At 36.7% G+C, this 27,283-nt stretch overlaps 1 protein-coding gene across 1 annotated transcript in view; it reads left to right on the top strand.

Moving 5' to 3' along the window:
* Positions 1–27,283, top strand: part of rdgA (retinal degeneration A) — a gene marked incomplete in the record, with an annotated part of 666,123 nt that overhangs the window by 468,758 nt on the left and 170,082 nt on the right. Inside the window, 1 exon segment of the mRNA XM_081737830.1 lies at positions 14,018–14,147. Within this exon segment, the coding sequence (XP_081593956.1) occupies positions 14,018–14,147 (130 nt within the window).

Genomic DNA, 27,283 nt, shown 5'->3' with positions numbered 1-27,283 from the left:
TTGGCCATCCCTAGTTTTTACTACGTTCTGTTTCAGTAGAACAGGAGCTGAGTTCTGAATAAGTTTATTTTCTTGTGCCAGTTCATTAATATTTTAAGGGCGTGAGAGGGCAGACAATTATGATAATTAAAGAAAAAAAAACTGAATATTTGTCCTCAAACAATTTGATACGTTTGGAACTTATCCACGATGCCCGGCCTAGGCTTGGGCGGGCCGACACTGATTTCTTTTCAGGTCGGGCCGAGCTGGGGCCGATTAATTGCAATTCTTTAATAATTATTGACTTTCGTTAAACGATAATTAGAATAAAAGCAAACGTTGAAGAAGTGTGCCCGTGAAAAATGTTACAAAATGAAACTTTTAAAATTTATCGGGTTGGGGCCGGGCTTGGCCCAAGAATTTAAAAAAAAAACTTATCGGGCTGGGCCGGGCCTAGGTACATTCGGGGAAACTCTTATTAATACGCTGAAAAAAAAGCTTCATGGATGAACTTGAAACGTACCAAATGGTTAAATAATTGTTTGATTACGAATATTCGTGTTTTGTTTCTTCACAATCATGAAATTTGTTCTTGGAGCGCTCAATCTCTCTCTCTCTCTCTCTCTCTCTCTCTCTCTCTATATATATATATATATATATATATATATATATATATATATATATATATATAAACTAATCCTGGGGAGTTTGAGGAAGATTTTATGACCACTAAGTAGCAGAATGTTTTACTAATATTTAAAATTAATCTAAATCCAAATTAAAGTTTACATTGATTGTTTGTTCCCTGGGGGGGAAAAAGACTAATCACTTCTTGGACTGTGAGACCACATCAAACACTGATTTTCGAACTGTCTCGTTCAATTACCTTGACTGTAGGTGAATTTTTGGACCCCCATGTCTGGCAGTTCCACCTTTTCACGACACCTGGAAAATGAAGTGTGCACTCATCGAAGAACACTATCTTCTGAAGAAAATCGTTGTTGTTACCAATTTTCGAATCGATCAAAATGACTAGAATAGTTGTATGTAGTAGGTAAGTCATTTGGTTTCAACTTCTGTAAAATTGAATTTTATGTGCAATGACTGTGGAAACTTCGTGAACGGTTGACTTTAGAGACACCTAGCTCCCTGCTAACACGTCTAAACTCTGTCCCACCCTAGGAAGATTATAAAACGGAAATGACGTTCAACGAGCGCGACGTTGCCACTTATTATGAGTAGGAGGAAGCCGATTTGAGAAAATAAAAAAAAAGGAAGAGCACAAACTAAACAGCGCAGCGGTAAGCGACTCAATGATAATAATAATAATAATAATAATAATAATAATAATAATAACAATAATAATAATAGAGGAATTGTAATTACTTACCATACGAAATCTACTCCTGGATTCACGAAACGCCCAAATCTTTACTCCGCACAACTTCAGTGGGAGGGAGTTCGCAATGATAAGGTAGAGACGAAGAACTTAATGTTCGGCTTCCTTTGCAATGCGGTCTATTCTGTAGAAACTTCTATGTTAGAAACAACTTTATTTAACATTTCTATTACTTCAAATTTGTTGCAGCTTGAATCACATTCAACACCTTTATTTTTTAACCACTCTACAATTTCTTTTTTGGTAAATGATTTCGTGTGGATTTTTTCGTCTTTTATTGAGCGTGTGCGGTCATTATATATAACAATCACGGAATTTGGTAGTACGTTCGGAAGGAGCATTTCTTGGAAATGTTCATATTCTGCTGCTCAAATTCTCCCTGATAATAACCTGTTTTTGTGCCACGGAAAACGAGGTCAGCACCAGGAATTTACCCACTGTCAGTCATGGTATGAATCACTATTGCTCCCACCACCCCTTTCCAGAGATGTCTTGACGCCTAAAGACAAACCCTCTCTCAGCTTCACTGCCTGGTTTCGAAAATATGAATAAACGTTTAATAACATGATTTTTTCACCAGTAGAAAGAGGTTTCCCTTCTTTCTTTGCTTCTTATAACAATGTGGGCATTTTCAGCGACTGTCCTCAAAAATACCACTATAACAGTTAAAAAGAAAATTAAGTAATAACAGCACTAATAATAACACGGATAACACACGGAATAACTATGACAAGAAAATAACAAAATAAAACAAAACAAGAAACGCGCACAACAAAATTCACTGAACTATCACAGAACACAATGAATCAAAACTGTCGTCCCGCTTCCGCCGACGTGGCAACAACTGAGCTCATGTTGCCAAACTTACCGTATCGTAAGAAGTTTAACTGATAAAGAATGAGTTTGCATACCTCTATTGCTATTCTAACAGTCAGTCTTACTTTCGTTGTGTATCTACTGCAAAAGTAGCTCCATTTTAAGAAGTTTTTCGATACACTAATATTTGAGTCAGAGTAAATCTGACAATCTTACTTGTGACATGCTTCTGCTGTTGTTGTCAGCTACAGTTAGGGTTGCAAGCACGTATATTAATATGCTAGAAGAACGTACCAGCTACGCTGGACACACGAACAAATATAAACTGCCGTGCAAGTCAACTCTCAAGTTTAATTTGTTTTAACCAGAATCTTAAAAAAACATTTTAAATTCTCTCACTAACCGAGTTAAGCAAAACCGTTTTTGGTTTTAAACCGGCTTATTCTTCTACTAAAATACGGTTCGGTTTTCTGTTAATAATCGGCTTCAGTTACCAACACAACCGTTTTTAAATTCGAAACAATTTTCTCTGAAAATCGGAACTGTTTTATAATATTCCCGGTTTTTGAAAAATCTCTGTCGTTTTTTTAAAACCGAAAAACCGTTATTTCTTTTCGCACCAGTAGTATGGAATACCATACAGGACAGTGGGTGGTCCGGAACCTCCCCCGTAAACGGTGTTTTAGGCTTCATTTTTTTTTTTTAAACAAATTTTAGCCTTTATATTTCCCCACCGCTTCAATGACTTGTTGAAGCAAATTTAGTTTTGCTTAAGGATTTATATCATAAATAACAATAAAAGACATAAAAAATACAGTGTACTGAAAATAATAACATAGGCAAACAACTTTGACAGTTTTAAAATTGGCTACGTATAATTTTAACAAAAATAATAATGCAGGAATTTAAAAAAAAAAAAAACTTTTAGAGGTTAATAGCCCCGGATCCTCCCTGGCCACACTACTGCTACAAAAATTAACATATTTTAAATTTTTGTTATACTACATCTTTCGTAAACCTCTCGTCATGAGGAGGGAATCTCATAAATTGTGGATGAAATTAAGAAAACTCAGAACATAAATAAATTTACAAAGCAATCCGAATAAAGTTTGAGATGAGACGAGAATAATCCATCGATAATTGAGACGAGAAATAAGTTTTCCATAATCCAGACGAGGCGAGAAAACCTAATTTCTCGTATCGTGAGCAACACTATTTGTACAGATTTGAGATTGTCACTATTCATTTAGCGATCCCGAAAACTACGAGCTCTACACTAATCTTAGTGAGTTTGGACATTTTCATTTTCATCCCTACCATATGGATGGGGGTAAGCTAAGACTTGAACAGCTTCGGGAGAGTTAGTATTCATCTTAGTGACCCCAAACTATGAAATCGACACTAATATCAATCGTTTCTGATTATTTTTACATATCAACCCACTACCAACTGTCATATACTTAAAGCGCGCCCTCCCAATAAAAAGGGAATCAATACGTATGCCAGGAACATTTACTTAGGGAGATGTTCAAAATAAAAGGGGGCGTATTCACAAAGGAATATATTCTGTAACTCGACTATCAGTGATAATAACTGGTTTAATGGTTTCCTCCCTCTCAACCTTCATTTATACGTATCAATTTGCTATATATAAAAAACTTACACGCTTAATTATTTCTCGAAAGGAACTGCGGCAAACACAAGAGAAGGATTAAACATGTCTATATTGTTAATTGTCTTGATCGAAACTCCGAAACAATGAAATCATGTTTTATACAAAACCAGACATAAGCATGTGTTTACTTCGTATTTTGAAAGGAAACAAATATATCAGCAAACTTTTTTTTTTTAATTGATGCAATAAACATATGATGCTGATCGGTGGAATTGGATTTGAAGATAGAATTGGATTCCTTTTCTATCCAGGGGTATATAAAAAATGAATGTTAGAAGGGTCTAGAATCTGAAGGGAATTATCAAAAACGCTAAAAATTCCCAGGCTGTTTGCTTATTTTTTTAAAAAGTCAAATTTCAGCTTTCTAACTTGAGCGGCTGGTGAGATACTATTTTTTTGCAAACATTTGGATTCCTCCCCACTCCCCCTATTATAATCAATGTGATATGATAACATCTTAATTGGGATTGGGGTCTAATATAAACCGAAAATCTTTTCATTCTGCTTTGCCGTTTGGCCATACATAAAATTGGATTACACACACTATTATGTTATTTAAGTAAATATATTGTTATAAATAACTATATAAAGTGATATGTGTTGTTCATTTCCCACCACTTGTTCTACGAATAGAGGCAACCTTAGGGCCCGTAACCTTGTTGTATGAGACTATATGCATATGTATAAAGGGACAATAGTCTTTCATCCTATCTGACAGAAAAGTGCATTTTTTGCCACTGGCTACCCTGGTTCGACGCGTTTGACGTACTTCCGTTTTATATTCTTCCTAGGGTGAAACAAAGAGTAATAGACTTGGATGGGCTTCACTGGAATGTTTCTCGAATTCTCTCAACTTGAAAATCCAGACATCTTCTTCCTTGCAAGTGTGATCTGCGCACCGCACCCACAAGATTTTTAGTTTGGACCAGGGTTTGAAACTGTTTCTCTTGCGTTTAAGTCAGCCGTTTTACCGACTGAGCAAGGGCAGCCCCAACTTATCCTTATAGTACCGGTGTATATATCTTTATCACAGCACAGCCCTTTATGACAAGTATTTCAACTAAAAATAATAGATTTCAACTATAAATAAATCAATGAAATATCGAAGCTTCCCTGAAAACATACGTTCCGCCATTGATATGCACCCACATAAATTTTGGAAAGTCGGCGCCGCGCCGTTGCACCATATTATTATTATTATTCAATGTCTTTCTGGTGGTTCAATTGGAACTTTTGTCGGAACTTCCTCTGTGCAATTAATGGAAACTTAAAGTCTACAAACCAGTAAGAACATTCTAGTTTTTGCTATACACTGAACTGCATTTTCCACACGAATTCCAACGCGGTACGCAGACCGATCGACAATGCAACCATTCACATCAACTGCACAACTGCAACTCATTACACAATATTATCACGAACAACGGATATAAGGCAGTGTTCCTAGCATAGAAACTTATTATTTTCTTTTCAAAAAACCTGTCTTCCACCGACGAATTCTGTATTCACTGCTGTCAAGGTTTATTTTTTGCCGAACCCATCTTTAAGACCGAGCATGTCTGAGAATTCTGTTGCGAGCATGTCTGGGAATTATACTCTCTGAAGGATCCCACGTTCTACCATTATACATTGTTTAAATTTGCATTTTTGAATGGCGTATATGTGATTTCCTTTACGCTAGTATAGAACACCACTCCACGAATCCTAGTGTTCGAAATAATGCGTGTTGCAATGTATCTTTTCCACGCTTTTGGACGGTCCTAGCTTTGAAACTATGCATTTTTCATATGAAGAACCAATTCTCACAGTTTATCGGTATAGTTCATTATTACCCTACATATGAAATATACAGGGTGATTTAAAAAGTGGGAAATTTTGGAAATTAAATAATTTCATGAAAACATTTCTTAAAATTATTTTTCTTATTTAATAGTAAAAATAATGCCATCTTAGAATACATACAGTACAATTACAACCGGTGGCCACTGGTTTGGCCAGTGGCCACCGGTTATTATTTGATACCAAAATGATCACCATCCTCTTAGGTATTGATCAACACCAACATCATCTCTCTGACTTACGGCTTCCGAGCTATGGCTCTTTGAATCTCCCGAAATCGGAACTTTTTTTGGCCAATATCTCGGGAATGGTAAGTCATAGAGAGATGATATTGGTGTTGATCAATACATAAGAGGATGATGATCATTCTGGTACCAAATAGTAACCGATGGCCCCTGGCCAAACCAGTGGCCATTTAGCCAGTTGCCACCGGTTACTAAAATTGTACTGTATGCATTCTAAAATGGCATTATTTTTACTATTAAATGAAATAAATGATTTTAATAAAAAGGTTTCGTGAAATTATTTTTTAAAAATTTCCCGTTTTTTAATCACTCTGTATAAAATATCCTAATTTTCCTTTCCTTTGATGAATATTACGCATTTTTATTTGTAAATTCGTGTTGAAGTATTGTAAATCCTATGGTATATATAAGAACAAGTGAGTTTTCGAAACTTGACTGACTTCAGTATGACAAAAATTTCACTCTTAATTCGGAGATCCCTCAAATTTCTTTTTACTAGTATTTTACTGTATTTTCTCATTTTTATTTGTACAATAAATACATTATAGTACTACTATTTTTACTAATACTGAATCTGGCAACAGTAGTAGGATGTGTTGACTGACAATCTGGGAAATTGTTTTGTATACTATCGTGGTTAAATGCTTATGAATATCACGTTTATGTTGCGAATGATAACCAAAAGTACATTGCAAATTACACAAAAGACAGAGTGAATCTAGTTGGGAATATTGTGTACACATGTATGAAATCAATTTAAGGAAATCTGTAATTCAAATTCTGTTGTGTTCTCTCTTATCGTATTCATGAGTTTAACTCTGGTAGCAATCACTGTGCATCTATTTGGAGTAACTCATCTACGGCAACAGAGAAACTAGTTCTTGAGTTCTAATGTGGGGAAATGAGGGAGAGATAAGGATCTATTATTTTCACTTTCATCACTGTGTGGTTCGTAGTATTATATGTATATGCGGCAGACAGAACCCAACTGTAATGTTCATTATACTAACATTCCCTGCTGTTACACAGGGTGTTACAAAAAAGTGTCAATATTTTGAGAGCAGATTCCTCACTTCAAAATAAGAAAAAAAAGGGGCCTATGTTTAGCAGAAGGGGTCCAGCTTTTTTCTCTAAAAATTATTACAATTTTGGTAATTTCTGTTCACATTCGGTTAGTTTAGTTTAGTTTAGGTTGGTTTTAGTTACGTTATGTCACGTCTAAGTACTTGCATCATTCATTTCTCCTGTAAATTTTGTGTTTTTTACGTACTTCTGGACCCCTTGTACTAAACATACTCCAAAAAAAGTTCATATGGATCTGTGCATAAAAGTGGATAGTTTCGGAAATATAGGGTGCCGAAAAGTGAAACAAGTGAAGTTTAAAAGTTCATGGTTCTACTACTGTGGGACCTATCGTAGTCGGGCCAAGGCATCATTGAGTAATTGGTATGTGAACTATCTAAATATCAATGTTTAAAAATGCTCCAGTGCTTGCATACCAATTTTTAGAGAGATAGGTGGAGATTGATCAAGTACTCCCAAATAGCCTCTCTCTGAAAAAAAAAAAAAAAAAACGAACTTGCTGCAACTTTCTGCATGCGCTATTGAAATCCGTTTTGATCATCTGCGTAATGAAAGAACCAGCCAGGGCCCGATTTCGTCGCAAAAAGTTGGCGCTGCCATTGGTTTTCGCACGTGACGTCATGGGTTGTCATAATTTCATCTGCTTCATTTATAGTGGCTTTACAGTAGACTCATGAAAACATCAGGTATAGAAAATTAAGCCCAATGCATACTTCTCTGGTACTCATTTATTTATGCTATTGAACCATTAGTACTAACTTGTTTATTTAATTTTTTTCTTGCACTATTGTATCTGGGTTTGAACATTAAGGTGGATCACCACTTGGAAGTCAGTACATATTTTAGCTCATTCCTTTAACTACTGCGCCATAAAACGTTACATATTATAAATATTGTACTATAAGATAAAGTTATGTTTCAGCTACAACACAAGACACTGATTCATTTGGTTGTCTCTTCTGATATCGAAAAAGGTAACAAATAAAAGAAAATATTTGATTCGTTTACAGTGAGCACACAAGATGGCACATACTGTTAATCTTACTAGAAGTGCTCTCAGTTTTGTAAAATGTTTATTTGTATGTGTGAAATATTTTAAAATAATGTTCTCATTATGAAATAGATATATTATTTGACTGTTTTTTGTGTTATGTTTCACATTTTATTTAAATATTAATTTACATTTAAGGAAATAGATTTTGAGAAAAAGTTGCGCAGAACGCCATAATGCGTTGTTGCCAAATTTGTACGTTTCATTCCTGGATTTTAGCGTTGCAGTTCGAGAAGCAGAACTTAGCTGTGAATTGCGGTAATGGTTGAAAACTAATTTTTCCAATAAATATCCAAACAAAATTCCATGATTACTTCCTTTATTATCAGACTCCAGTAAACATTCGACACTACCTGGCAACGCCGCACTATTCTAGCAGCGTTTAGCATAGCATCGAGTGATCCACCTTAATTCTCGTATTTATTTCCTTCTGAGTGCACACCATGACTCTTTCCCCGGGCCACATATTCGACTGTTATATTCAGAAATTTCCATATAGTTAACGTAGATCGAAGGTTTGTATCTTCGTTCCAAAAGGCGCTACTGTGTATCAGTCACATGACTGATCACGTGAAATTTGAAGTTTTTCGCCTAGTGTGCTGTCTATATATTCTTGTCTGCTATGACCACTTTACTTTCTCAGATTGACACAGGTATCCATATCTTGGAGCAGCATTTGAACGGGGGGAGTGAAAGAGAGAAATTCCTCGCCTCTACCTGAGATCGAATTAGTTCCGCCTTGTTGCCAGATGGACACCGCGGCTCTTCATTTAATCTACGAATTGCAAAGAAAAAAATAATCATGTTTTAGCAAAGGCATAAAGTAGAAATACGTGGCCATCCGTGTTGAGTTATATAATGCAATATCGACCTTCTACTGAAAATAGAACAAAATGTCTTCTCGTCAACAGAATCAATGCTATTTCTGGAAAGTCTTGTATATAAATAGAAAAGAAAAGATCAAACCATCTAAAACATTTATTCGACACTGATATACGATCCCCCAACATTTGATTTATGGAACACGTCAAATACACCGAAACTCACATTAAGATGATAAAAAGTGAGGGAAGGACGAATCTATTTTATATAGGTGTATGTGAAAGCACTGTCGCTGTGACAGTTTTTTTTTTTTCCTTTCTTTCTTGTAGATAGAGAGCAGCTTTGGAATTCGCAAGAACTTGTTCAACAGAGTTTCTCTATTGACTAGTGTTGCCTTTGACGTATAAGGCAGTGCTGCCACATCTTCAGAATAAAACTTAGTCAAATACAAACTGTTACTCGAGCAGCACATTCGCAGGTCCTGCGTTGCCTAGTAGTCGGGGCTAAGGTTGTCAATTGACTCGTATTTTACCAGCTAATCGGTATTTTTGTTAGGCTCAACTTAGAGATGGCAAAAAAATCTGGAAATTTTATTTTCCGAAACCAGATATTTTACTTTCGGATTTCGGAGGAAATCCGGATTTTGGATCGGAAGAATTTTCATTACTTAAAAAAACTGTGGGCAGGAGTAAATTACATTAGGTATGTTAGTAGGATGTGATCCCAAAAGTATTAAACGAATACCGGTAATATACAAATTAATATACGTTTGAGGTTAGTGTGGCATAGTATAATACTAAATCGTTGAATATTATTAGAATTAGTAGTGGTATAGCCAGAGAAACATCATGACGGGGTTAGTAACGGCTATATCCTGGAAGCACACATGCATAAATGTTGGAAGAGCCTATCTGGTTTCCCATAAGCACCAGACTGTCATGTGATCAGGTCAAAGGTCACATTGCGTACTAGATCAAGTCTGGAGATTCGAAATCAAGACATAAGACAATCCAATTATGTAACCGCGTGGGGCGCCCTGGTTAATTCGAAGATGATGGATATACTTTATTATTCAGCCTACCCGGCATAACCATAGGACGTAAAACTAAAAGATTTCATTTCATTTTTTCCGATTAAAAAAAAACTGTTTATCGTCATTTTCCCACGAGCCACTCAAATAACTACACAAAATAGCTTATGCTGTATCTTCCATTTATCCTGCAAATAGAGCAGACAGTCAAGTTTTAAAGAGCTTATCCATAACTGCGGTAAATAACTCCTCTGTTCTGACAGAAAAACAAGTTATTTGGTATTGGCTACACTGGTTTGGCGTATTTTACGTACTTCCGTTTTAATACCTTCTAAAACTGAGTTCAGCGACTCACGGAAAGGAACTGATCGCCTTCGGAGTTTAGTATTACAGAATGTAAAAACTCATAATATTTGAGGAACTTTGTAAGTTCAGTATCCTTGTTTCCGGGTGTGAGAGTTCGCATCAAGTCTCCCTCCCCCCGATACTTATTCTTATTTGCCAATTGATGGAAATTGTTCCTCTCCCACCCACCCCTTGTTCGTACGTTCTTCTTCCTAAACACACACACACACACACACACACACACACACACACACACACACACACATATATATATATATATATATATATATATATATATATATATATATATATATATATATATATATATATATATATATATATATAAAATCTTTCATCTTCGGTGCGTGGGTTCCATTCCATTCCATCCATCGACCTTATTCATTTCCTGTAAACAACTTGGCAAAGACACCCTTTCAGAGGCAATCATGGTAAGAGGCAAGTTCGGAAAGATTTATTTTCGATATGAACTTGGTTACTTGCGTCTCTAGAATCACGCATTGAATCTTGAAACACTGTTCCTTTTGCTTTCCGTAACTCCAATTTAGATAACGTGATTCTTGGTTATATGCTTCGACCTCTTTTCTTCTTTTCAGTTCTCCTTAAGAGAGCTGAAAGTGTTTAGAATTTCAATCGTATCACGGCGTGGCAAAAGGGGTGATGTAGGTGGTGATACGGCTAAGCTGATACCAGTTTGGAAGCAAATACGTTCGAATCTAACGAAACATGTGAAAGGAAGTGTAAAAAACAGGGGGTTACTAAGTTCCTTACCGGGTCTGAAATGAAATGTTTATATTTTTTAGGCTAAGGGATTCTGATGATCAATGAAGGCAAATGGTGTTGCAAGAGTGGGTGGAATACCAGCGTATAGGAAACTGGAAGAACTCCGAGAAAACCCACAGGCACAATTTTGTCTACCACAACACACATACACACACGTTGTCTGGAATCGAACTAGGGATCTATCAGTAGGGCGCTCTACCACTGAGCCTTCATACCCTTTCCCTTTTATCAGTGCTGCGCTATTGCAGTGATATTATTATTTTAACTTACTCACCTGACTTTTTAACATGCGCATCCTTTTTACAGTATACTGGTCACATCCATGTGAAATTCAGTTTTCGTCCTGATCCAATAAAACCAGATTTACAGAAGATTCTGTGAAAAATACTGCCCTGCGTTGAGTTCAATTGAAAAAATACCTCAGGGAGGCGGAGGAAGAATTTCTTAGCTCAGGCTATTTTCTTCCCCGGATCACCCCCAAAATCCTCATTGCATGCAACTATTTCTCAGTGCTTCTTAAATCCTTTGCGTCAGAGGTGCGATATCCTACTTTTGGTACGATGGACTGTGTTTTTTACATACTGCTGTTGAAGAAGTCCATGGGAGGGCCACGGAATCAAATCACATCGACTAATAGAGCGCTCTGGAAATGTTAGGATTAGAATATATGAATTAGATTTCTGGACTTTCGTCATCTATTTCCATGTTAGCCAGTCACGTATGAGGGATGACGTGCCTTGCCGATCACTATCCGAGGAAAGAATTAGGGAAGAAAATAAGCGGCCTGGGACCTGTATATTAGGTACCATCCTGGCATGTGCCTGGTGTGAATGAGGAAAACCCAGGGAAACCTCACTCAGAATGGCTGTCCTGAAAAAGCTTTTACACTTTTCGGACAGAGTTTTTTCACCGGGAATCGAACCTAAGATCGCTCGCACCAAAGGCGAGAGTGTTAGCGACTACGCTACGCGGGGCCACCCGGAAACGTTTTATTAAGAATAACACAAACATGATAGCATCAGCGCAGTGCGAAGATGCATTTTCTCACTGGAAGGTAACTATGGACTGAAGGCCTGCAAATCATACCACAAAATTCATTGAAAGCATCAAGATATACTTTTCCAGTGATGGTTTGGTAAGGGGAACGATTGTATGCTGCCATGGGGATATCCCTACAATTTCACGGCATTCCTGTCGGTTTTCGGAACACCAATATCAGATAGTTTGTTTATTCCAGAAATATGAAAGGGTCGCCTCGTCACAGAAACAAATTCGTTATAGAAAATTTTCGTTGTCTGGAGGGTTTTCATCATGTTACAAGGATGCGTCATGAGTCTTGCAATCTTCTAGTTTTGCAAGTCTGCAACATACCTATACATTTATTACAGTACAATGAAAGCTGACTAACTTTCGTATAGCCCATCATGTTGGACTGTCTGAGCCATCTTTTTCCAGTTTATCGATTGCGCGTCGATACCATGTCTTGTTCTTTGAGGCAGAGAAGTCAGTCGCAGCTGTTTCCACCTCCTGTTGGTTAGTGAAATATCGTGATTCCTGAAAATGCCATAGTCCGAAGGGGCAAGATCAGGACTATATGCCGCGTGTGCCATCCCTTCGATGTCATCAAAATCCTGAATTGTGTGTTGTGTTTCCGAACTGAGTATACTTTTTTTTTTTATTGTGTTACAGCGAAGCGCGCTTTCGGTTCACCAATGCAGGATATACAATATTGGTATAGTGTAGCATATATCCACTCCACCCTTTTCCGAAGGGGGCGCTGTGGCTCAGTGGTAGAGCGTTCACCTCCGGTGCTTGGGATCCCTGGTTCGATCCCAGCTCGCGCCGTGTGGACTTTGCGGTGGACAAATACCGTGCTCGTGGGTTTTCTCAGGGTTCTCACGTTTCCTCCCACTTTCTTCGTTCCACCATTTCATTCATTTCTCATCATCACCGTCTCCTTTAGCCTAACCGGCATAACAATGGGACGTAAAACTCAAAGATCTCATTTCATTTAATTTTTTCCCACTTTTTTGGAATGAAGATCGACATTGATGGTACAACTGTTAGGAACGATCTAGACGTGGCTTACCTACTCGTAGTTCAACCACACACAGAACATGGCATTATGCTGGAAACATCACTGTTTGACGACCTGTGTCTGGGAGTTCGTCCTTTTTCTCACATTTGGGTCTTGGGAAAATACCAACGTTTAGTCACATATCATGCGGAGTTTGCAGCAGTTGTCGATACAGATTCACTCTTCTCTGGACCTGATCTGGAGTCAACTCATGTAGTACAATGCGGCACTTACACGCAAACGGATTACACGAGTTCATGAAGGTGACGCAGTACAGTGAATGTGGAAGTTTAGGTTATAAATTGTGAACAATGCTGAGGGGGAAAAAAACAATTTAATATCTCAGTTGCAGGAACAAAATATTACCATCAAATTTGCGGTCCCTGTACTGCTGGATGGCCAGTCTTTTCAGATTTGAGAGCTATATTCATTTCACAAATCAACTGACGATCTACTTACCTTAATATAGACTATATAAGTAGTATATATTATCTATTGACTGCTTTTCTGGTGCCCTCTGCGAACTCAACCCTCTGCTTGTGGAAAAACTAATCTACACGTCACTTCACGCCAACATTTATAGTCGCAGCTAATCCAGTCTTACGATTGCGAACTTTCCAGATTAGTCAATCTTAACTAGACCACCTCTCACTACTTATTTCAATATATAAATTATTGATTTTTATGAACTGGGGGGATAATTAACAACCACTACAAGGGATCCACGATATCAGAAAGATTAGGAAAGGTATGTATCTTCTGCGGACTTGCCTTGTTTCACCTTATCTTAAGAAACCTTCCTTTAGTTCCTTGAAACCAAATGTTTATTTTAACTCTTTTCCTCTTCTTTTTCAGTCATTCCAATCCAAGTTGTCATTCAGTTCGAAGGAAATCGTAGCCCTTAGCTGTTCTTGGTGTAAGTCTGCCTACCACAATAAGGAGTCGTGCTTTAACATACAGAAGATTGGAGAAGAGTGCAATTTAGGTAAGTTTATAAGTTGGTAATACTCTGTATTAAATTGAATCTACAGGTGTTTCTGTGTAGGTTGTAGTACGTGTCGACGAAGGACTTGGACCCTTAGCCCATTAAGACTCAGACCCATTAAAAAAAAAGAAACAATAATTTAAACACAATGAAGAATACTTACGGTGTAGAAAGTTAGTCGAGTTGTATCTATAGTAATGGACATTAAAACTGAAACATCTGGTAGAAAACCATGATTTGTGTTTAATAAAGGTGCTGAGGTTCCTTTGGCAACCAGTACAACAGCAACACGACGTGGAAAGGATTGATAGAGATCCTGCACCGTTTGCAGAGGGGATTTTCAGCCATTCCTCTTAAAGCACAGTGAAAAGTTCAGCGTGAAGGGAAATGATTCCTCACCCGATCATCTAACAAAATCCATACAGGCTCAATAATGTTAAAGTTCGGTGATTGAGTTGGCCATGGCAGATGTTCAATCTCATTGTCATGCTCATCGAACCACTCTGTGACAAGTTTAGCAGTGTGAATAGGGCATTATCCTGAAACACTGTACCATCGTCCGAGAAGGGTTTTCGAACTGTAGGGTGTACATGGTCCTATAGTCCTTGACAGTGATATGACCCTTTAGAACAAAGTCTGCCACGATACTACACCCCAAACCATCACGGATCCGCCTCCATGTTTGATTATGGGTAACAAATAGTTTGGATTGTATGCATCAAAGGGGCTTCTCCAGATGAACACTCTCCCTGTTATATGGAAAACAGTGTAGCTAGACTGATCCGAGAAAATTACACTTTCAGGTTATCCAACGTCTGCGTCTGGCATCACTGAACCCGCTTCGCGACATTTGTACTACTGATGAGAGGCTTCGGTATCGCAACCCTGCTATGGATGTTGGCCTTATGCAGGTATCGATGGACTGCTTTCGTGCACAGGTTCTGTGAGCTGGGTATTAACTTCTGCGATGATTGTCGATGCGGTGGTGTCCTGACGCCCCTTTCAGACAACTTCCGTTTTCCCCTTCAGTTGCTCCTCCTAGATGTGATTCGTCCGTCCTTCCTGTTCATATGCACACATCATCCTAGATACTGTAGCACGTGAGACGTCATAAAGTGGAAGTTTTGGACACATGCATCAGCTAGACGCGTTCCTACGATTTGCCTGCCCTCTTTTGAAGTTGATATCCCCCAGTTATTCCGCTCTACACACCCAGTTTGACGTTCACTGACGAACCTGTCCTTCTGGAGTGACTATATCAAGGACCCGCACACGTGACTTACTGCCCAAAAGTACGATATAGATTACCAGATGTCAGGTTGTCTCGTCTCGAAAAGATGCACTCGTCTCGTCTCGTGACTCATCCTCTTTAGAGATGGAGTGGGTCGGTGGGTCGTGGGTCAACGGCATGTTACCCACTGCGACCCACCGCCCACCATGACCCACTGTGACCCACCACCCACCGTGACCCACTGCGACCCACCGACTCAGTATGATCTACCGACCCTCTCTGCTCACTGCATTGTAGACAGTATCTTCTAAAGACTGGTAAATTTTTCTTCGTTTTACTTCCAAGACCTTCATTTCCCTTCCTTTTCCACTTGTTTCTGTCTACTTACCTGAGGTGAGTATATCTAACCAAGTGAAAAAAAGAACTTCAGGCGCTTTTGGATATTGATATTTTTAATTGTAATAATAACAATAAGACTTATACTACTACTTGGCTTTCGAGATCTGTGAGTTTTTAGAGGAGCTAACTACTGTAAAAAATGCATTTTTGAATCACTGTAATATATAAATTATTATGTAAAAAATTGAATGTAACTATGTGTGCCTGATCATCACGGCCGAATTGCAAAGTCAAATGAAATTACTTTTGGTATGTAGTTAGGCCTTAATCCAAATTGGGATGTTGTATTGCTTTCATTATAATAGCTACATATCATAAGGAGGGTGAGGATCCGAATTTTTTCGGAAAAATAAAATTAGTATCTCGCAAGCCGTTATACTTACTGAGCTGAAATTCAGTGTATTAACTCTTTATTGAAAATAAACAAAATGTGTCCTAGCATATTTTTGAATTCTCCTTTATGGAGGGGGGGGGGCACTTTCTATATATGGAAAATTGGTAGTGAGTTGGTTTGTAAAAATGATCGAAAACGATCGATGTTATTTAATAAAAAAAAAATCAGAAACAAAAAGTTACAGTGCTTGGCTTCATATATCCATTACTTTCTACTATAATAATTGCTGAAGCTTATGTTTATTATATGGAGCGCTTACAGCACAGGGCAATCAACCGATAAAGTTGTGAGAAAAATAGGCATAAAATTTGTACTGTAAGCTTAATTACACGGAAATTTTAAGTTTGGATTGTACGCATAATTATATGGAAAATTTTACACTTTTTTCCCTTTACGTTGGTCTACTTACCTTGATTTGGAACTCAAATTTCATCCTTTTTTCCACTGAAAAGTATTGATAATCCAACAAGGAAATAATTATACTATTATAATTTAATTGAAATTCATCGTAATTTGGCACATGGCAAACAGCAGTGTGGTAATTGAAGGGGAAGGAGAGAAATTCCCATTCACCTCTGAACACTTTCCAGGAACCACGTTCTCTTTCGCTTTCTAGATGGGAGAGGGAACTTGGTAATGGCATCGAACCCTCATGTGTAATTACAAAAATTAAATTTATAAACAAATAAGAAATCTTTAGTTCATCAGGCTTTAATTGATCATCTACCACGCCTTCGATAGGGAATCTTGTGAATAAATTAAGTTTCTGTTCTCCATGAGTCGACATTGCTAACTGACATGGTCGATATGCAAAAGATGTTGTATGGTGATAGAGAGATGATACTTCTTGCTGAGTATTTCAAAACTGACCAAGGAAAATCGTTATCAGACTTAAGTCTAACCAGCAGATTGTCGATGAGGAGTTGCAGAAATCGGGTAGAAGTATTATCAATTTCCACAACAGAGTGCGAACGGGGATTTCCCCTTCTGAATTTACAGATGACTGATATTAGAAATAGACTAAGTGCTCAAACATTGTCTAGCTTGTTGTTCATCAATGTTAATGGCCCACCGCTAGACAAGCTCAAAGTAGACGAGCTATTTATTTCTTGGTTGAAGGATAGACACCATTCCGCTGCGGATGATTTACCACAAAACTGTTAGCAACAGGAAATAAATCCGATTTCAGGTTTGTTTTAAAATGGAAAATTACGAGCTATAGAAAATGTATAGGCCTACTTGTATTACTAATGGCTTATTTGTGCTATTCAACTTTGTACCTATTTTTTAGTAAGTCTCTTCTTTGCTTTAGGTAATGTAATCGTTATTTTGCGTCGTGGTTCAGATTAATTTCTCAGTCTCATACTGCGCCCCTTTCTTCTCTTATTTTCCAGCTACTTTACGACGTATACGATCACTTACCCATGCCTACAGTTTCGTTATGCGGTAGCCGGAAACGCAATAAACGAAAGTGTAGACAACGTAAATGAATTTGTTAGGCTACGAGTACAATAGGATTTGATATTAACTATGCAAATGATAAAATTACCTTTTGGTAGAACGAGTATAATGCTACTATAAAAGCACAAATATTACATACGTTTGTATTTACAATATATTCACCATGAACAATCTAACACAGTTTTTACGCTAGTGGCTTTGTTTTAATAATAGACGAAGAGGTGGCATTAGGGTAATTAACTCACGTGTCTCTTCGGCCAGCCTGTCGATGTCACTCCTCCGCTGTCCTGTGTTCGACGATGTGTGCTGGTTTTGGCGTTAAGGTCCCAAAATTAATTTACTGCTTCTTCCGTGATGATTTCCATGGGATCTACAAATGTAGGTTTTGTTCCAAAAATTCGTTATCGCTGTATTGTCAACTAAGTGCACTTATAGAAAAGATCACTATGAAAAATATAGCTATCACTTTGTGTATAAAAAAAACTAGGCAGCCTGAATGCTGCTTTTTTGTAATTCGAGCGAGCGAACGTCAACACATTCCTCTTGAGTTGGTCCACGGCGACTGCCCCTTTGTCCAGTTAGCTATTGCGTATATGTTCTCGGTGTTAGAGCGCTCAGATGAGACGTATACTACTAAGTTCGCGCTCTTTGGCTGCAGAAGTGCGGGCATTTTAACTAGTCAAATCAGCGTTAAGCAATGACAAGGAGTATAGTATTTCTGCGACTTTCCCGTTGTTCTCGGGACTGAGAGCGTTCACAAAGGAAATCACTGTCTCTGCAACGGATGCCCATATATGGTTACGAAATCTGACGGAAGTCTACTAACACAGATGAACAAGCATTCCAAAGCGATGACAACGAGTTTCTAGAACATTTGGGTTTATTCGAGGGTTGGTTAATAAAGTTCAGAATGAATCTATTTTCTCAATGTTTCTTTTAAATTGCAAAAATAAGCTGTAGAACGGTGACATCCTATTGGGGCCCGAGCAGCGTCCGAGCAAATTGCTTCAATTTGTGAAGAGAACCCTGGCCGTTGAGGGGTTAATAGTCCATACTGGAATGTCACTAAATGGTCATTGTATTTTGGGAACGTCCTGTATATAAATCAACCGTCACTGAGAGTTCACCATAACGACTCGATATATTGGGGCTATACTGTATATAATTCACTCCACTAGTGTACGGAAGTGTTATTAGAAGATCACTATATTATGGGACACACTGTATATAAATTGAAAATCGTTGGGGACTCACTATGAAAATTCGACATATCGGGACTGCACTGTATATATCGCACTTCACTTATTAACTGTGAGGTTGTTCACCCTGTATGACAACAAGCCACCTTTGTTAAAGCCACCTTTTATTTATATAAAGCCACTTTTGAGTTCTGATTAAGCCACCTTTTGTTTAAATAAAGCCACCTTTATGCCACCATTAATAGATTGTTCATTATTATTTCGTTTATTTATATTTTCAGTTTATAGTTGCTTTTATTTGTTTATTCATTTTTTTTTTTTTTAAACATTGGTTTCTCACTATAATTCAATGTACTTTAATATATCTTTCAATTATTTTTCACTAAACACATAATATATTCAAATAAGCAAAACCAAATAGATGTACAAGTAAACATTAATATTGAAAATGCTTAACTATTAAACAATAATAAAATATGTATATCGATTTCGAAAATGTAGCCTAACAACGTAACGAATGGTAATATCGAAATTCCTAATATGTAGTTTGTGTAGTGTAATGTGTGTATATATGCACCTTTTACAACAAACTTAATTAATACTTAACTTTTCTAAAATAATATCAAAATAACTATATCAATATCAGTAACTGTGTATATTCATAAATGCAAAATATTGATAATTCCAAAAAATTTCAAAACAAGAATTCACAAAATGGTCATGACAGGAATCACATACTAGTTATTCAAAACACTACTTTCTCAATTTACTAAAATCAAAACTACTAAAAGAATGCAAAATCAAATATACTATCAAGTCTCAATAATTGTATTGCTCAAACGACAAACAAGAGATTCATCAAATTGTTTCAAATAATTTTGGGATTCACATGTCAACTCACTTTTTCTTTCTTTCTTAATTATCAGCATTACTCACAACAAACGTAAACTTTTATTTTACTTATTTATTTATTGCAAAAAGTATGTGGACATCAACATTAGTGCACGGATCTTATATAACATTGACGAACATACGACCTTTGGCTGATACAATCATTTCTGAATCTCATTTTCAACAAACATCTTATTGGCAAAGGCATATTACAACTCTATTTTACGGGCATTAAACGCAAACACATATCACATAATAAGAGGGATATACAATCCACCTCTAAACGCATTAAATACTTAGAAAAGGCATTCCCTACTCGTCTAGAAACAAGCTAGGTATTCGGGAGATAATAAGGAGTATCTACCTCCAAACGTGAGTCGCCCTTTAATGGCCTTTGACGTCACGTCAACATACGCGTACATAATAAAATCCATACAAGGATGCTGCTCTATACAGCCTTTGGCATCTCAAAATAGCCCTAACTTATTTGTAATGCTCAATTGCCATTCAGTTGAACTCAAACGTATACAGCTCAAGATACTTTGCGCACAATCATTTTGTTCGCTCGATGACCATTATCAATATCAACATGCCTAACAGATTTAAACCTGATTGCCTCATCATACTATAAACAATAGGATCTATCAATTACTGTTAAATTGTACAACAAACCAAATTCTTTCCATTATTATTATTACTATTATTTTTCAAATTCTCAACTCTCAAATTCAGATTCAATCTAAAATTTGTTATAGTTGTGTGAGTTTATTGACAAGTGTTGATTCGAAACGATGTTCTCTCCTTTCAAACTCTTGAACATGAAGATAATCAGATAAACAACAAAGTAATTCGTTAATCACAATCACACTTTTCAAATGAACTATGTAGCGAAAGTTCCAACTGATACTTTTCTCAAATTGACAGGAATAAAACTCTAATAAAGTGAATTAAATTAAAAATTTTCTACCTGTATGAATTATATAAAGCAAGCAAAATATAATTAGGTATTCTCTCCTTTGTGTGAGTCGTTGAGCAATAGATAAACTTGTAAAAACTACAAAAGTAAACTTTTTTTTTTTTTAATATGTTTTTCACACTGAGCTTACCTATTCATTTCTAAATATCTATTTTCCGGAATAATGATTGGAATATACGAACGTAATATATAAAAGTGATACAATATGTGGATAAGATTCAAATTCTGATTACAGTTTCTCACTAAATATGCAAAATCTATTCATAAACTAATAAAGTTCAAAACTGAACAAAATTCACCTATGTGCTAACATTTTACGGATTATATCATAATATGCAAAATAGTTAAAATATCAATCTCTATATTTACATTACATAACCTAACTAGTAAACTTTAAAACATTTTAATATATATACACAAGTTAATCAGCGGTTAGGCCTTTCGAAGCGCCATCCTGCGTGCCATTGATTGACAAAGCAGGTCGTAAGTCATAAATTAAACAAAAAATAGGTTAATGAGTTGATCCCGAAGATCAATGAGCGCCGACTTACTATTTTCTTACAGCTTGAAGTATGCGGGAGCGCCAACCTTCCCGACGATTTGGATAAAATCGCTTCTGCATGAAATCCTAATCCCTCCCAGCTAGATGCTTTACGCATCGTAGCTATGTCATAATCGGGTAAAATTTTCCAACCCCAATTGGGCTGCCAGTATCTAGACCTACAGAAGGTATTGAGAAAAAAAAATATGAAAAGGACAAGAAGAATACCCTGGGGGAGGGAAAGTTCGATACTACAGCCCTGAATCTCAACATCGTTAACCATTTATTAATTATTAATATTTTTCGGCCCGCTCATACCTACAAAATTAGTAGGTTTACAATTGCATTCCTTTAAAGAGCGCTAGCCAATACAAAAGAATTGTGCGGCTTTACTAGCAAATTGCACTTATCAACATCAGTAATATCGTCACATCCGGGAATAAGTCATAGCCGAGATTAAAGTCACAATCGAGAATACTAGCTTACACATTTAAAACTATGATTACTTACAATCTAAGATGACAATTTTCCGGCAGACTGATAAGATTATGAGTGCGTAAGGGAACGCTAATCGGCATCCAGCACAAACATGTCATGCTTATCTTTTCTTTGATATGAGTAATGAAAAATAAATAACAGAGTTGTAATGACCTTAATGAAACAAGACAACAAGGTCAATACTACAAGTCCGACCATGATAATCAGTGGGTTGAAAATTATACAATGTTCACTTGAGAACCGACGGACTCTTTTAATACAAGAGAAGTTAAGAGAACTGAAATTGGGAAATTTTCACATCCTGAATGAATCGTTATATTCGACAAATATCATCCTTGATTTATTATTCGCATGTTCTATTTCCAAAATGAATTCGTTTCAAAACTTAAAGCAATATTTAGTAACCCCCCCCCCCTTTTTTTTTTTTTTTTTTTAGACTCACCAACATCAATAAATACAAGGGTGATGATAGTTTTGATTATCTGATTTTCATAATATTTTATAGCTAATTTATATTATACATATATTTCCCATTTTGTGAGCCAATTTTATTATAAGTAATCGTTACCTAATTAAAAACAAACACTTGATACATCGATACCAAATTGTGTCGGTTATCATTGGTAGTTCAATTTTCACGAAATGTTATTATAAATAAACGTAACCTTTCGTGAAAATCGTACTACAGGAAAAAAAGAAGAAGGAGTCGGTTCGCCAAAATCTAAACAAACATAATTTATCATTTCTTTAGTGTCAATTAAAAGTAAGTATCTAATAAAATATAAAATTTTACGTGTCAATTAAGATGTATTAAAATATATGTATTAAATGTCACAGGCCGAAAGTGAATTTTGAAGTGTGTGTGTATAAAGGCCAAATTCACACACTGGCTGAGGCCCAACCGGATGCCAAACCGATTTCGTCACTGTAATTTTGAAAGAGAATAGTAGTGACGCCTCTAGGGGTTGAATTATATCTTTCAACCTTTTACCTCTTCTTGACTTGTAGACGGTTTTTGTAATCGAGTTGAATTAAATTCAAAGCTTCATTAATGTCGTAACAAATACCCACTGACTTTACATAACGAGCATTATGCGTGAATGGATTCATAAGCAAATTATTAAATTCAACATTATTTTCAAGTATTTACGAAACCATACTAAGTATTATCTAATTTTCAATGTTCTGACGCCTAGCCAGTCTTATATTACAAAACTCATTATACTTTTGCACATGTTTCATGATAAAGTCAGATGGAAGAATTCGTTAACTGAAAACCACACACTCTTTTTTTTTTTTTTTTTTCAAAATCCAAATTTCATAATTAATTGTAACATTCATTAGTGTTTCTCTAATTGAGTTTTAAGTATCTCTAATTGCCTAACATTTCTCTAAATGCCTAATAGTATGGGGACAGCTAAATGTTCACATAATCATACAAGGTAAATGAATAAAAACTCAAAGAAAATAAAATAGTAAAATTTTATTAATGACATTTGGTTCCCAGGACTGGAAGTACCTGAAAAGAAATAAAACATACAGAACATAAACATCCTAACAAAAGTTCGATACAGAAGTTCCGTATCTGAAACGGGATAATCAAAATTTTCAAAAGTGGTAAGGCCTTGTTAAAATTTTCAAAGTCCGAGATCGCGATCTAAAAATGATTACCTATTTAAAATTTTCCAATACTGTCCTTCCTCTGCTTTTCACATTCATCTCTCATCTCCAAGAACTGTAAAGAAAGAATAAAACATGGTATTTAAATGAACGTACCTGATTATGAATGGATACTGGTGGTTCCTCTGGCTGGGCGCGTCAGTGACGGCATGCACACACTTGAAGCTGAAAAGCAAATTCCTAACTTTCGAAATTCGGTGGGGAATAATTAAAGTAAAAGAGTAATAGTCTTTATTTTCATTCTCTATAAAAACCTAAAAGTCATATTCCGTATTTGATTTTTTGTCTCTTCCGGGATTCAGTCCAAATTCGGGCAAAGTTCGCGCTTTGGTTACGCAAAAACTTTCATTTTCCACCGATGTCTATTACATTTGTACGCCTGCAATTTCATACGCTTACGAGTACTTTTCCAATTACCTTTTATAATTTGCGGGACTTTTCTCCTTTTTGCAGCGCATCTGCTGAACTTCCACATCGTAACGCGTTTTCGTTTACGGCGCTTAAACTTAGGATCATGCACAACTTTCCTTTTAAGTTTACACTTACTACCACTGTATTTACCATGTAGCTTGCTGTACGATACCCGTACATATTTACGCTTGCGCTTCTTAGTATTCTTCGGAGTCGACATGCACTTTTTTCGCGTTTTCGCTTTCTCACAAGTTTGTTGATACGCCGCTAACTTCAATTTGCACTTAAATTTCTTTCTCCCACGATTACTTTGTGCCGACTTTCGTTTTCGAGAACACTTTTGTTTTACTTTTGCCCTGCTATTCGCTGCATACCTAATGCGGGATTGTGCGCGCTGTGAGAACGTTTTGCATGAAAATTGATGAGCATGAGCATAATCACGAACGATCAGCTGTTTTCGAGTAGATTTGCGTTTGAACCTTCGTTTTCTACAATTTCGCAATAATGACGTACTGGCTTGGTGAAAGATGACCATACTAGAATCTAATTTACGCCCTTCTACAGCATGTATAGTGTTAGTGCGCATTGAGACCGAATTCAGATAAACTACCAAATCAGCAAAATTCAACTGGTTATTGCGGACTATCTCACTGTTATTCTTGACCTCGGTATTACATTTTAACCTTTTCACGGGTGACAATTTCCCTTTATCTGCATGCACTTGAGTAAGAATGTTACTTTTAGGCTCAACTACCGTAAACGTTTCTGACAGGTTGTTCACAAATAAAGCGCTTAGCACATAAAACACAATTCGCTGGATAGGCCTACACTTTAAATTACTAATCTGGAGTTGTCTCTTACTACCGTACTCGAAGTTAGTAAAGTCGGAATGGATCTGCAGTATAAAAATGCAATTCACGTTGGCCGTGTATGGTACCAAAGACAAATTTGAATCCGTTAAGTCGCGCAAGACCACTTGCCCGCGACGTAAAAACGACAACACTGTAACTACATCTTCACACAAAAACAACAATTCAACTCGCAAGCCCTTCCTGGCTTCTTGGCGAGGGTGGGTACGCGTATTCCCAACGCTACCATTCATTATGTGTGAGCCATCGGCATCCCTAGCCGGTAAATCAATAACGTTAAGTATACTAGAATCACAATTGTCTACGGATACCCATAACAAGCTTTTGTTTACTGCTACCTCCACACTACATATTTCCTTTTCCTGACTATAACTAACTCTCTGACTTATGAGGCATCTATCTTCCGCGATGGGAGCCTGCGCGAATTCAAGAGTATTTACGATTTCACTTTTGCCTTGCACTTTTTTGTATTCAAGTCGTGCCGTCTGCATGCATTCATGAAACTCGACGAGACTTTCCCTACATTTTGCTACACTATTTTTAAACTCGACAGTTCCTGTTTCGACTTGATTGGTCACATCAATTAGTCCAGAATGTACCTCGATAATGGAATTATTGGTAGTTGTAATACCGGTACGCAATTGGTCGAATTTGCAATCAAATTTATTTCCTAGTTCTGACTTATTGTTCGCGCACTCATTGGCCAATTCCTCTATTCGCTCGTTAGTTCTATCAATTTTATGCTCTAATTTCTCAGACTGTTTCTCTAATAATGCTTGAATTTGTTCTAATGTAATACTACTCTCCATGTTTACTTAACTTACAAGTAACTAAATCACAATACAAAACATGCGGCAACAAGCACTTGAAGTAAATAACAATGTAAACAAACACTTTTCTAAAACCCGTATAATTTCAATTACACAACACTTGCTTTAAATTTCCACTAAATAAGATGTTTCACTAGCAAATTACATAAACATAACCAAATATCTTACACAAGATACGTTTTTTCATTCTTTACTCATGAAAGGTGCATGTGTAACTACAACTGTGTCTGTATGTGTATGTGTATGTGTAATCAGCTGTTCTGTGCTTCCGTACTGTGAAAAGTTAGCGGAATAAAAGTTCGCGAATGGACGAAACGTTTTAATCTCGCACAAAACAAATTATGCTACTAATATTTCTGTGGTAATTGAATTTACTTTCTGTTCTGTTCTTTTTTTTTTTTTTTCAAATCCTACTCATTATTTTCTTTTTCGTTTCTTTCTTTTCACAAGTTGCAGCAATCTACGCATGATTCTGTACTGAGTAGCTATCTGTGACTACGTGGTTCAAATGTTTACTATTTTCGTATTTTAATAAATGAACACCGAAATAATTAAATGTAGTTCTATCCGAAGATTAAAGTACGTCTTGTCACGGTTGAGCCATTTCGGGTGTAATCGTTATTTTGCGTCGTGGTTCAGATTAATTTCTCAGTCTCATACTGCGCCCCTTTCTTCTCTTATTTTCCAGCTACTTTACGACGTATACGATCACTTACCCATGCCTACAGTTTCGTTATGCGGTAGCCGGAAACGCAATAAACGAAAGTGTAGACAACGTAAATGAATTTGTTAGGCTACGAGTACAATAGGATTTGATATTAACTATGCAAATGATAAAATTACCTTTTGGTAGAACGAGTATAATGCTACTATAAAAGCACAAATATTACATACGTTTGTATTTACAATATATTCACCATGAACAATCTAACACAGTTTTTACGCTAGTGGCTTTGTTTTAATAATAGACGAAGAGGTGGCATTAGGGTAATTAACTCACGTGTCTCTTCGGCCAGCCTGTCGATGTCACTCCTCCGCTGTCCTGTGTTCGACGATGTGTGCTGGTTTTGGCGTTAAGGTCCCAAAATTAATTTACTGCTTCTTCCGTGATGATTTCCATGGGATCTACAAATGTAGGTTTTGTTCCAAAAATTCGTTATCGCTGTATTGTCAACTAAGTGCACTTATAGAAAAGATCACTATGAAAAATATAGCTATCACTTTGTGTATAAAAAAAACTAGGCAGCCTGAATGCTGCTTTTTTGTAATTCGAGCGAGCGAACGTCAACACATTCCTCTTGAGTTGGTCCACGGCGACTGCCCCTTTGTCCAGTTAGCTATTGCGTATATGTTCTCGGTGTTAGAGCGCTCAGATGAGACGTATACTACTAAGTTCGCGCTCTTTGGCTGCAGAAGTGCGGGCATTTTAACTAGTCAAATCAGCGTTAAGCAATGACAAGGAGTATAGTATTTCTGCGACTTTCCCGTTGTTCTCGGGACTGAGAGCGTTCACAAAGGAAATCACTGTCTCTGCAACGGATGCCCATATATGGTTACGAAATCTGACGGAAGTCTACTAACACAGATGAACAAGCATTCCAAAGCGATGACAACGAGTTTCTAGAACATTTGGGTTTATTCGAGGGTTGGTTAATAAAGTTCAGAATGAATCTATTTTCTCAATGTTTCTTTTAAATTGCAAAAATAAGCTGTAGAACGGTGACAGTAAACTACTTTGAATAAATATTAATAATAA

Source organism: Thermobia domestica, chromosome 14, assembly GCF_964235325.1.
Source record: "Thermobia domestica chromosome 14, izTheDome1.hap1.1, whole genome shotgun sequence".
Classification (NCBI taxonomy): Eukaryota; Metazoa; Arthropoda; class Insecta; order Zygentoma; family Lepismatidae; genus Thermobia; species Thermobia domestica.
This window is presented reverse-complemented; position numbering and strand designations above follow the sequence as displayed.